Below are 13,843 nucleotides of genomic sequence, written 5' to 3'. Positions count from 1 at the left end.
CTTTGAACTCTGCACCCTGAAACATGCACTGGCTTGATCTCCATTTAAAAGTTTGAGAATCACTGACGTTTTGATTGTGTCAACAAAGTTCATAATGTAAGACAATGCAGGGCTGATCCTATCAATTGTGCCCTGTAATAGGAAATTTAAGGTGAGATTACAATCAGTGGGGAAGTAGAGTCTGTTTCCTTCAGGAGGAAGAAGAAACAAAGACCTATTTCTGTTTTGATTAATATTAAAACACGCTCCTCGGCGTGGTCTAGGTTTGTGCCTTTTCTAAGGTTTTCATCTTTCTCACGACCTCATTACTCATGTTGTATATATTATTTCAAATATCAGAAGCTCTCCTAGATTATATCAGATAATCATATATAATTATATCAGAGCCCTCCTAGATTTTAAGCCTGAGTAGGGTAGAGCCAGGCATGCATTTGTTCAAATGAGGGAGGAATATAACCCAAGCCAGCGTTTCTGGAGAATGGAACACACATCATTGTGAGGGTTTTAGTGCATGCATGGACAAACATATGTTTTTACTTGACTTCTTAAATTTATTTTAACATTTTTAGAAAAAAACACATTTGGCACATTCATCATGTACTATAAAGATTATCTTCAAATAATTTTGTAAATGAAAATGTGAGTCAATTAAAAGAAAAATATTAAATGAATAATAGATCAGGTATGAAAGTATGGCTAGACTGTGAATCTGGAAGCTAGCTGGTTTTTAGGAAGGAGCACATTTGCTTAGGCAGACTAGCCTAGACTAACAGGCCTTAATCTCATTCGGCCACACTAGGTCTCGGTTGCCAGAGGAGAAAAGTCCTCACATCAAACGGGTAATGTGAGGATTCACCGCAGTCATGGATAGAAGACTCTCAGCACAGCGTCGCTCTTTTAGAAAAAAGAATGACTTGGATTTTTGGCCTGTTATCTTTACAAACAATCCATTTGAAGAATATTTAACATCCCTTTGTGGCGTCCACTATGGGCAGGCACTGTAATTTCACTCCTTTGATGTCATTTTTCCTTCATGACTTCTTATGTGAGACAGGTAGGGCTTTGCCAAGAAGAGTGGGGGGATCCAAAGATGGGCAAGTTTGGATCAGAATCATCTGCCTCACTCCTTTAGCCTCAGCAGAAATGTCTGTAGTAACCATCCCCATGGTAACCTCATAGGACAGAGCATGGGTACCTGGCTAGAAGGAGGTGGAAGGACCCAGGAAGCAGGCAGAAAACCAGCTCGAAGAAGGAAGCTGTGTAGAAAAGGAAAGTGAAGCTCCTTTAATGTCCAGAATTACAGGAATAATGATGAGAATAGTTCTTTTTCATGGGGCACCAGGGTCTGTCCAAAGTGCTTTATGTACCTAGGTATATATCTTGTTTAATGCTCACCGTAAGAATTATAGTACCTATGAGGGGAGGTACTGTTGTTTGTTCCTTGGTTAAAGGGACAGGTGGTTTTCCCAAGGTCTCAGGGCCACTACACATGAGCCAGGATTGGAAAAGGGCTTAGAAACCTACCATTAAAACTGCTTCTTTTTAGGGCACGAGAATAGCAGTTCCTGGCATGATAGGTCCCCACCCTCTTCTCTGTGCCAGGAATCTCTGGGAAATGTGGAAACCTGGCATCTTGACAAGGAATCCATTGTCCAAGGTCCTAGTTCTTGGCCCTGGCTGCATTAGATTCATCTGGGGAGTCTTAAAGAGATACTAGTGCCTGGACCCCAGCCTAGCTATGTCAGAATCTCGGTTTGGAGTTGGGACAGGTATTGCTACTTTTTAAAAATATTCTCTAGGTGATTCTCATAGCCTTGAAAAAGACCCACAGTCTAAAGCACTCACTCCTGAACTGGTAAAAGGTGTCTAAAATACATAAGACCCAATTATGCAACCCTAGTTACTTGATAGCACAAGTTGGGAAGAGAGCTAGAATATATTGAGGGCCTACTGTGTGCCAGGTCCTGAATGTAGATGTGGTCTCTCAGTATGCCCTCACCTGGTACCTCTGACGACCTGGAGGGATCCGTGAGAGGCCTGAGGGGACAGGATGGGGGTAGCTGCCCTTTTTCCCCTCATTTATCATTTCTTGGAAATGGATGTGCCGAGAGCTTGAACTATAGATGCAGACTGATCAGACTGGGACCAGGGGTCTGCCTTTTCTGGGTGTGTGGCCTTGAGCATGTTAGTCAGTCTCTCCAAGGCTCAGTCTTTTCTCCCATAGTATGGAAATGATGCTTATAGATTATGCATTCTCAGTGGGGCTGTGTGTCACCAAACGGGTGACATGGGTTCTTGGGAGAGAGGCAAAAATTGTACTTTGTGTGTGTGTAGAGTACAGATATACATGCAGTAAATAAACTGGTATACAATATGTCTATTACATTGACAATTCATGAGAATGGTGGCTATTAGACAAAAACATCTAAAAACATTCCTGGGTCAGGGGAGATAATGAAAAAAAGTTGGGAAATGCTGCTATAGATTAGAATTGCTATGAGGCTAAAAGGAGAACCTGAATGTACAGTCTTGGGCACAGAGCCTGGCACTCAGATGCCACTCAGTAAATAACAAGTTACTGTTCTTTGTCAAAACTTCATTCAACACTCACACGCCGATCCCAGCTATGCTTAGTGGCTATGCGAAGCTTTATTGGGATTATGAGGGAAGATAAGGCACCACCCCTGACTTCACCAGTGAGCTCAGTCAAAGCTAAGCACAGGAGGCTAAGTGCTGTCCTGAATGGATGCACACAGAGCCTGGGGAACTAAGGGGAGACCGTGGCTGAGCTCTTCATTTCCTACCTGGCTCCACTGCTGGGCTCAACCAAGACAAGAGGTGATAAGGGGCCTTCCTTCTCAGTTCCCAGCCTTGTCTTCAGTATCTTCTGTGCCCAGTATGGAAGAGGTACCCGTGCACCACCACCACTAGGGCATGATTTAGCCCCGAGAGAGTAATTAAGTGGAATTGTTATTGATGGCCTCCTGTATGGAAAAGCTTTCTGTTCATTGCTGGAGATGAATAAAAGAATAAGATCCAATTTCTGCCCTTGGTTCTGAGGGGGAAAACAGATACATAGAGTGGACCTGTTGATACGATATGATATAAAATTCACTATGTACCGGAAACGCTGGCAACGCAAAGAGGATATTTGGAGAAGTGGCCCAAGCTGCCTCTCCAAGAATGGTAGAGTTAATGACAGAGGTAATGACAGAGTCAGCAGGGTGAAGAAGCTGGGAAGTACTTACCTTCTGCACAGAGGGAGCGATACAGCCCATCGAAGGGCAGGAGTTAAGCGTAGCTGTCGGGAGGTGCGGAAGTGGCTAATGTGGGAGACGGAGTGAAGATGGACGCCAGTGGGGGCCAGTGGACAGCTTGGACAGGGAGGATCTTGGGTGTTGAGCATTGTTTTGCATGGGGAGCCAGAGCTGTATGAGACTCAAGAGGAGGAAAGTCAGTTCTGCAGTTGTGATGGACGGGTCCAGATTTCCTTCAAGGAATACGTCTTTCTGTGGCCTTCCAGACCCCACATTTCCCGGACCAGCTTATCTCTTCTTTGCTTTCTCCCTTGCTCTCTGTGCCCATCTCACTGGCTTACATTGCAGCTCCCTGAGTGCCACAGGGCCGATCCACATGTTGTGGTTCTGTCTGCCTGTAATAAGTCCCCTATTAATGTCCATCTCCACCCCTCCACCCTCACACTAGACTTCAAGCCAGGGACTGTGTCCATCTTTGTTCAACATTATAACCCCAACATCTGGCATAACCTGGGCTTAGGAAATATTTGTGGAAGGAAGGAAGGAAAGAGAAAAGGCAGGAAGGAAGGGAAGAAGGAAGGAATTGACCTGTGAAACTAGAATCCCTACAGGGTCTTTCTATTCTGGGAAGATAATTATTGTGGTGATAATAACCATATTAGCCTTTGTATGCCTTCCCTAGCCTTCAGCCCTTCCCAGCTGAGACTGCCTTCTTTGATCCTACCCAGGGACTAAGGCCAGACCAGCATCCTGGCAAAATAGACAACAAGTTCCCAAGCGGGCCCTGTCATCTGAGCAGTGTGCCTTCAGTGGATTGATGCTAACTGATGCTGACAATGGAAGCGACTTCCGTGTCTCTCCTTCATATAGTTCACTTCCAAAACCTGAACCAGCCACGCCCAATCACTCTTAGCTACGAGGATGGTCAGAAGAAGTGAACAGGTGTCTGAGAACTGCAGACTCCCAAGAGATCCCATGTGTGTACATTACAGAGAAGCCCCTAGAGCTGACTTGGCAGCCAGGAAAGGCGCTGGAGCCCTGACACAGAGGGACCTCGAGGTGGCACTGGCACCCTGTGAAGTGCTTCTGGGCTGGGCGGGAACGTGGGAGCAGGACTGAGCTGGGGACTCACGTCATTATATGCAGGTTCTGATGGGATTTCAGGAGGGGAGTGTTTTACAACAGGGCTTTGTCTTTACTGAGATCAGGTAGTGGTGAAAAGCAGACAGACCAGGGTTCAAATCTTGGTTTTATGATTTACAGACTGTGTGCTGGGCACCTCCTTTGCCCTCTCAGAAGCCTCAGTTACTTTATCTACAGACTGTGGAGGGAGGGGGTCAAAACTGTTGTAAAGATTAAATAAGGTCATGTACGTAAAATGCTTAGCACTGAGTCTCATGTGTAGAAAGTGTTCAACTCACATTAGCCATTATAATGATCAGCTAAAATGGTTATTATCACCATAAGAATTATGGTCCCAGAATAGAAAGATCAGCTTAATTCAGCAGACAATTATATGGCTTTAACAGTGTACTTGGACCCAGGTAGATATTGTCACTAAAAGACACACAAGAAGGTTCCTGGTAGTAATATTTTAAGAACCCCAAACTGGAAATAACCCATATGCCCATTAACAGTAGAGTACATAACTAGACGCAGTATGGCCACATAATGGAATTCTATACACTGACGAGGATAAACTGCGCTACTTGCAGCCACTTGGATGAATCTTACAAACATAATGTTGAGTGAAAGAGGCAGACACAAATGATCACCCACTCTACGATTCCATTCGCATGAAGTGCAAGTACAAATGAAACTCATCTATGGTATTAGAAGTTAGGATAGTGTAGCCTTTGGGGAGGAGGGTAGGGATTTTACTCAGGGACGGGGAGGAGGGGGGGCTGGTAATATTTTGTGTCTAAGGCTGGGTGCTGGGTACACGGATGTGCCCACTTTGTGAAAATTCATTGAGCTGTACCTTCTGATTTATGTGTGCTTCTGTATCTGTGTTATGCTCCAATTAAAGGTTTAGTAAAACAAACAAGCCTGTTTAGCAGAGAGCTAAGAAAACAAAAGTGGGAGTGGGGAAGAAAGCAGGTAATACAATTCCACGCTTACCCACAGGGTCCCCTGAGTTTACAGAGGAAGGCAGATGGGCACACACACATACAGACAATAAGTGGTGATACCTGTAGTAACAGAATTGTGCACTAAGTAAAGACGCACTGCAGAGGGAAGTGTGATGGATCAGCTGTCACAGCTGCTGCTCATGGTAACGGCCCTGAGCTCCATGCAGTTCCGCCAGCATGGCTGCTGCTCGGACACGACCTAGCCATACAACTGTAGGAAGTGCCCTCACATCTATCCAGCCACTGTCCTAATCTGGGCCAGGCATCATTGGTATGACACCAAACTAACAGTTTTCTTGGGTTCTCTTCTTGCCCTTCTCCAAACCACTCTCTAGAACCCAGAGCAACTAAATTAGAATCTTTGGACTGGGTGCTCAGTACTTAAAAAACAAATCTCCCATGTTATTCTGATACACCCCAGCCCCGTGGGAAGCACTGATCTACATTGGAACCAGAACACACACCTGACCTTGACCCTCTCCACACTAAAAATAGTTCAGGGCTATGGACCAGAACACACGCCTGACCTTGACCCTGTCCACAATAAAAATAGTTCAGGGCTATGAGGCAGCCCCCTAACTTAGTGGCATTTCCTAATTTGTATCTGAAGGACATGTTCAGCTTCATTTCAAGCCTCTCCACCTCCCCAGCCCTGCATCATTTCAAGTCCACCTCTGGTCCCAGTGCACTGAGTTAGTTCTCTTTGTCTGAGTCTGTTTTGTTACTTCACCACCTCCATGTCTTTGAGTAACCTAGAACCCCAATACCCTCTTAGGGGCCTTCTAATTTCCCGTTCATCTTCAAGACCCAGCTCAGATATCGTGCTTTTGAAGCTGTCCCTCAAGGCTCCTGAACTCTCTGGTTCTTCCACAGCACCTCATACAGAAGGGAGGAGATCGTGTCCTCAAATATCACTCCACCATATCTGACTGTACGCTTAACTCACTACACTCCAGGGCAGGGAAGAGGTTCTCTTTGTGCATCAAAGGACTTTGCAGGGCCTCCCTGGTGGCGCAGTGGTTGAGAGTCCGCCTGCCGATGCAGGGGATACGGGTTCGTGCCCCGGTCTGGGAGGATCCCATATGCCGCGGAGCGGCTGGGCCCGTGAGCCATGGCCGCTGGGCCTGCGCATCCGGAGCCTGTGCTCCGCAACGGGGGAGGCCACAACAGTGAGAGGCCCGCATACCGCAAAAAAAAAAAAAAAAAAAGGACTTTGCACCTGCCTGGGCCATGGGAGGTGATTAAGGACGATTCTTGATTGAGTGAGGTCCTTCAGCACAGTCAAAGCCATATGGCTACAAGAGGGTGCTGTGGGGTAAGGGGCAGCATTCGTGGATCTGGAGTGCAGAGTGGTAATCCACGTTTCATGGTCAAAGGTAGCTCCAGGACCAAGCTGCCCAACCTACTCACACTCCTGTTTCTGTTCATGTGTTTTGTTTTTGCCAGTGACCTTCAGTGACTGTAAGGGAAATGACAAGCTACACTATGAGATCTCAAGCCCATACTTCAAGGTGAACAATGATGGCAGCTTAGTCGCCCTGAGAAACATAACTGCAGTGGGCAAGACTCTATTCGTCCACGCCCGGACTCCCCATGCGGAAGACATGGCAGAACTCGTGATTGTCGGGGGGAAAGACATCCGGGGCTCCTTGCAGGTAATAGAACTGCTTGGGATAAGTTGGGTCCAAGGAGGAATATTGCGGTCTGTATGTCTTATGGGGAAAATGGGTCTTTGGTTTATTATTGGTCAAGATTCTTTTGTTGTTTGCAAATGATAGAAACCTAACTCAAAACACAGTCTGGCCAGGGGAATTTTTGGGGTCATGTGACAAATATTTCAGGGATAGCTTTGCCTGCTAGCATGGCTATGTATCCGTGCCCATGTGACGACATCAGCTTTGGTCTTATCCATCTGTGGTTCCATTTTCCTTCTACTGTCTTTACTCTTAGACAGTCCCAACCATCCCTGCTTCCCTGTGTGGAGGTCTCAGCAGCTCCACTTCATTTGCTCAGTCTGATGTCACCTGAGAGAGCATCTCTTCCTGATACTGCCAACCCAAGCTTGAAATCGAATCTTATTGGCAGTCCTTAGAGCGTGCGTCCATCCCTGAGCCAGTTACTGTGTCCATTTGGTCCTGAGGCTCTGGTTGGCTAAGTCTGGGTCACATGCCTTGCCCCCAAACCAGGGTAGACTCAGCCCCACCTAAAGTATATGGACTGAGAGTGAAAAAGAGGGTTGTTAGTTACTCAGAGTAAGTTAGGATGCTGTCGTCTAAGGAAGGGAAATGGATGTTGGGCAAGAACCAGAGTCGCCCACTGGAGTTGTATATGAGGCAACCATGGCATATGGCGCCGCCCCTTTGCCATGCACTGGTGCCCATTCCTTTCCGCACGCACATGTATGCAGATCTCTGCCCCTGCACACATGTGACTTTAGGAATGCCACAAAGTGCCCTTCAGACTTCCTGATTGTGTCATCCAGAAACATTTGGTACAATGGACTTACCTACTCCTGTTTCACCAGGAGTTCAGAGACTCTGTGGCTTCTCAGTTATAGAAAGGGATGACATACAGCAAGACCCAGGCAAAGTAATAACAATAATAATGGCATGTCCCCAGCTTGGTGCGGCTAGCCTTTTCCTACCTGCTGCTGGCCTGCTCTCACCCAGTTTTTTAAAGCCTGTGATTCCCACTGCCTTTCTCCATCTGCCACACTCCCCGTAACCCTGCTTTATCTGCTAATTTTGTTCAGTGGTGGAGTGAACACCGATTCCACAGCTGGGGAGCAGAGACAGTACAAATGGCAATGTGAGTGTTGCTTTCCTGCCAGTGCTGTCTGTGTGATCTTGAACGAATCATATATCTGCAGACTAGAGGGGTTAAACAGTATGCAATGGCGAATAAGTGGCATGTATGCTGCCCCACTCTGTCACCATATACGTGGCACATATTGCTAATCACCCCTGGCTTGACCTGAGTATCTCTCCCAATACAATGCTTCTGGAAGCTACACTCCATTGGTCATTTAGAGATGTTTGTAGGGCTGGAATATATTTGCCATCCCTGGACTGGACAAGCTCCATAATTCCCCTTTATATCTGTGAATCTGTGAGTTAAGGGTAGATAGCAAGCTACAACTGAATCCACATTGTGCCACTGACGTTTTCAAAAGAAAATAGGATCTGGGTGAATACATACCAGTGTGGAAATCCATTGGCACCACAAAAGCAAGCTTATCTCTCACTTAGCCGTGGTCATTTTCACAGCATCTCACTAACTCGTGATATAAATGACTTCCAAATATCTAAAGCAACAAAACTGCCAGAATGTGCAGCACAAAGTGCTTCTTGGGAACAAGTAAATGGCACAGAGATTCACAGAAGGGGGTTCACATGCAGGATGGAATGTATTTAGATGAATATTGTTCATTGTGATTGACAGCTCATCTTTAAATCTGGAACAGACAGTATCATAGTATTTAGCTCAAAGCAGAGCAGAAGGGATTGGAGGCACTTCTTAGGACAAAACTTTGCTTTCATAGGCTTGGAGACCCAGGATCGTTACCAAGAGACTCAGTCTTGAAGAGCTGGTCTCTTGAGTTCCAGAAAGACACCCTTCTGGAGGCAAAGCTCCTTGGAGCCCCGGCTGTTTCTCATTTGTCTCTTTCTGAACACACCGTCCACATAGCTTGGCTGCAATCATTTGCTTCTTATAAAGCACAGTGGAGGCTGCTGTCCTGGTCAGTTTGCCAGGCTCCAGCTGAACGGGGCATTCATCTCCCGCCTCCAGTAATTCTATGAGGTTTGAAAATCGGCCTTGTGAAGTTGCCCAGATGTGTCCATAATACAAAAAGTCCAAAAAAAGAAAAGGCTAGGAAAACAAAATAGCTAGCCAGAGAGGCCCTAAGGAAAGCACAGTCCTTAACGGATACCCAGTTGGTATTTTTGAAGCCCTACTCTGTGTGGCAAAGTGGGCCAGCTGCTAGAGAAGGAAAGCAGTAAGTACACTAGTCAGCTCAGCTCCTGGTTGGGGAGAGAAAGTGAACATGTATGCTGATTAAGTACCAAGTAGGGAGGCAGTGGTGATGGCTGCTCTGTGCCTTTAGAGAAGCGAGAGGGCAGGGGAGGTGGGGCTGGTAACGACAGCCAGTGAGTGCATGGCGCTTACTGTGTGCCGGGTGCTGCACTCACGGGCCACAGAGGCTGACTCATCTCCCCACCACCGATGAGGCACATGCTACTGTCCCCATTTTACAAACTGGGGTAAACCGAGGCACAAGGAGGTGAGTGAGAACCTGTATTGTGTAGCAGGACTCTCATAAGTGTGTGCATCTCAGGGTATGCTTATTAATGGGCGTTATTCCTAACCCTCGCAACCTCCCTGTGAGGCTGCTGTTGGCACTCCCTTCCTACAGATGTGAGGACTTGGCCAAGATCTCCTAGCTTGAAATTGGCAGAAATGAGATGGAGATTCTGGCCTCTCCACCCGTTCTCCTTCCTGCCACTTTGCCCCCCAGAGGACTGTGCCCCTTGGGTGGCTACCCATGGGTCCAAAGGTGAGGGCATGAGTTAGAGCAATACAGTAGCGATGGAGGGGAACAACCAGTGGAAGGAAGAATGAGCCAAGATTCAGCATCCTGATGGTTCCACATTGTCTGGCCTAGGAGGATGGAGATGGATTGGACCAGTCAGGGAAGGCGTGGTGGGGAAAGGTGAATGGTCCAGCTTCGATGCGTTGAGTTGGCGGCTCCTGGGCACATCTTGATAGAGACAGGGATGGATCTCTGGGTAAACATCTGGGGGAAAAGCAGCATAGTGGTGGGGCTTTGGCTTTGGTGTCAAACTTCAGCGGGTTCAAATTTCTGTTCCACCACTTATGATTACGTGACCTTGGGCAAGCCACTCATCTCCCCGCACTTCAACACCCTCATCTGCGAAGCAGGGTTAAGAATAGAGCTTCTATCACAGAATCACTCCATTGGGCTCAGCACCAGACACCAGGTGACCTGTCCCATCAATGGCATTATTTTAGAACCTCTCGAGAAGGGATAAGGAACCATGGGCTAAATGTCCTCTCTGAGGCCATGACACAGAAACCAGAGATTAGAGGTAGAAGAAGAAAGTAAGGCCGAAGAGAGAAACAAGGGCACTGGGCACCCAGCACAATCAAAACAGGAGAGATGTCACAGTGGGTGGTTTCACATCGCTATGTTTGGGAAGGAAGGAATCTCTAAGACAAATCTAACCCCAGTGAAGCCCAATTCAGCTGCAGTAACTGGAGCCCAGCAATTCTTTAATAAAAGGCTGTGCCTCTCTTATCTTACCTGCTCCCTGCGACCCCGTTTCACGGGAAAGCCTGTAGCCCAAATCTGTGAAGTCTGATTGTTAATGCTTTAATTATAGACGCTCAAGCTATTGCTGCCTTTTTAATGGGTTGCCCAGAAGCTAGTACCTTCCTGGTCCATGTAAGATCATCTTAGATCTGCATGGGTGGAGGAGCAGTTTAATCCCTTGTCTTTGGACAGACGAGGGGGGATGGTTAAGGAGGGGGCCAAGGTTAACCATGCATGCACAAAGGCGTTTTCTAGCCTGTGGAATGTGATCATGAACTTGACTCACAGAAGTATGTCTGGACAGAACCGTGGCTTGTCCCCACCAGATCTGCTGTCCCTCACTGCCTGGCAATGGTGAACATGAAGACAAGAGAACATTTGCTTTTATTTACTTACTTATTAATTGGTTAGTTATTTTTACCTTGAATATAGAACTCCAAAGGTTTACATGGAAAAGCTCTGTGTTTCATTCCTTTTGCATCTTGGATAGAGATGTCTTTACCTGCTGTGTAATTGAGACTCATCAACCTCATTTACACGTTTCAAGCCTGGGGAAAAAATATGCCACTCATTTATTTATATTTCTAATTTAAGAATTTGTAGCTTCCATAACTGTAGATTATGGCACCAAATTCTGACATCAAATAAGAACTCAATAAAGTCAGGCTGGGAAGTAAGAACATCACAGAGCTTGCAGGAATGTACTTTGAATTGATGTTTCGGAGCTAAAGAGACTGTAGCTACCAGCTACATTTTGAAATGTGAGAGTTCACGCTCTAAGCAACTCTAGAATTTAGACACCTGTGACCCAGGCAACTGGGTCTCATGAGCAAAGGAGGAGACATGCATATAGCAGAAGGGAGAGTTGTGGAGGCCCACAGGCTACAGGCTTGAATCAGGCTTCCCTGCCCCCAGACTGGGGTTATCAGTGCAAATCTGATCCCATCACTCCTCTGCTTACTTCTTCATCAGGCTATTTGGCTCTTGGGATAAATTCTGAAGTCTTTATATATGTGTGAAAAGGTCCTTTACAGTCTAGCCTGGTCTCTACAGCCTTCCCTCAAGCCTGATTCCTTTTCATTTATAAGTGGCTTGACCTGCTGAAATGTTACTTCCTCCCAGAGCCTTCCCTGGTACCCGTTCCAAAGGAAGGTCTCCCCTGCTAGTCTCACTTCTAGCACCTGTTCTATTCCTTCCTGGCCGCCTTCTCAGTTGGTAATTAAGCATTTACTTCCTTATTTAGGTGTTTAAAGTGTGGCTCCCTGATGAGACTATAAGCTCCCTGAAGGCAGGAATATAGTGTGTTTGCTTTCTACTTCCCTCTCTCACTCCCTGCTTTCCTTCCTTTCTTCCTGGTGTGTCCACTGCTCTATCTTCAGCACCTGGCACAGTGCTGGCGTATACTTGGTTTTCAGTAAATGTCTTTTGAATAAATGCATGAGTAGATTGAGTCCCTCATTTCATACCACTCCCTGTATTGAGCTCTGCCCCCACCCCCCAATACCAAACCATATGTGGTTTCTTGAACTGGCTGAGCTCTCCCTCCCGTTCATGCTGGCCATTGCTCTGTCTGGATTATTCCCTCTTCGCCATGGCCCCAGCTGCCCCATGGCCAGCACCAATTGACAGGGCTAACTCTTTTGAAACTTCTGGACCGGCCAAGATTTCTCTTCTTCAGGGACACCTCTCTGACTGTCCCCTGGCTGGTTAAGTGAGTTTTCCTCCATGCTCCTCAGAGAGCCCTGCCTGGTTGCCCCCCATCATAGCCTTAAACTTTAACCATCTCGTTTTTCTGTGTTGGTTTTCGTCTCGATTCTGAGCTCTGGAACTCAGGGCCCTGGCTTCCATGCAGGAAGGCTGAGAACACTGCCCTGGAGCTGGACACCTTGGCATGATTCCCAGTGCCACGCTTGCCACCTCTGCTCCAGTTCCATCAGACGTAGAATAGGCTCATAATAGTATCAACTTCACAGAGATGTCACAAGGATTAAATGAGTAAATGTATGCAAAGTATTTAGAACAGTGCCGAGCACAAAGTAGGGGCCACGAAAAAGCCAGTTATTCCTCCTCATCATATCATTAGAGTCAGACTGTAATACATGCACAGTGAGTGAACTGGGCAAATTCAGACAACGCAATCCTTCCTCCCTTCCAATAAGACCAAATTCTGTCACTTATACAACCTAGAGAATTCAAGATTATACGTGAACTTACGTGAAACACTGACTAAACTTCCGAGAGAGGATTCTTTATTCCTATGGGTTCACCTAACAAACATCAAAAGACTTGCAGTATGTAGAAGTTAATTACAAACAGTTTACATTTCTTAACTGGAAGTCAGTGCATGGTATTCTCAGTAAAGGGAAACTGGTCTCTTAAGTTGCTGAAATTAAATGCAAAAAAAAAAAATATTTTCCCCTTTTTTGGCCATTTAAAAAATCCCTGAAAAAAAAGTAAGATGAACAGAGAAAGTTATGACAGAAATTGAAAAGGCAAAATATAAGGCTTGTTTACCTTGTTTGATCATTACCACTGTAAACATGCAATTTAAAAGACATAAGTTTGGGGCTTCCCTGGTGGTGCAGTGGTTGAGAGTCCGCCTGCCGATGCAGAGGACGCGGGTTCGTGCCCTGGTCCGGGAGGATCCCACATGCCGCGGAGCGGCTGGGCCCATGAGCCATGGCCGCTGAGCCTGTGTGTCCGGAGCCCGTGCTCCACAACGGGAGAGGCCACAGCAGTGAGAGGCCCACGTACTGCAAAAAAAAAAAAAAAAAAGACATAAGTTTGGCTCCTAATCCAGTTCCAAGAATCATGATGGAAATAGTTCCAAAAAAATAAAATAAAAGGAGCAATTAGAGGAAGGAGCAACTTGGGAGAAACCATTGTTTTTATTTTTAATATTTAAAATAAAATATGTCATCAACTGATCAGAAGCCAATATTAATATTGCTGTTAATTATGTATCTTGATCCTCAGGGGAATTATACCTTTTAAATCCACTGCTTTGCAGAATCTTAAGGTTCCATTTGTTAAGTACCTCTTGGAACGGTGAGTCTAGTAGCTCAAAAGCAGTGGCTGAGTGCCCCTCTGTTCCTGCATATGTATGTGCTCTGGGACATTTA

At 46.2% G+C, this 13,843-nt stretch overlaps 1 protein-coding gene across 1 annotated transcript in view; it reads left to right on the top strand.

The window, feature by feature from the left end:
• CDH13 (cadherin 13) overlaps positions 1-13,843 on the top strand; it is a 1,043,800-nt gene that overhangs the window by 388,055 nt on the left and 641,902 nt on the right. The window contains exon 3 of the mRNA XM_082607144.1: positions 6,836-7,044. Coding sequence (XP_082463270.1) covers positions 6,836-7,044 — 209 coding nt within the window. The remainder of the gene's footprint in view (positions 1-6,835; positions 7,045-13,843) is intronic.

The sequence above is a fragment of the Mesoplodon mirus genome, assembly GCF_964341445.2.
Source record: "Mesoplodon mirus genome assembly, chromosome: 19".
Classification (NCBI taxonomy): Eukaryota; Metazoa; Chordata; class Mammalia; order Artiodactyla; family Ziphiidae; genus Mesoplodon; species Mesoplodon mirus.
The sequence above is the reverse complement of the archived record's forward strand: the minus strand, read 5'-3'. Positions and strand labels throughout refer to the sequence as shown.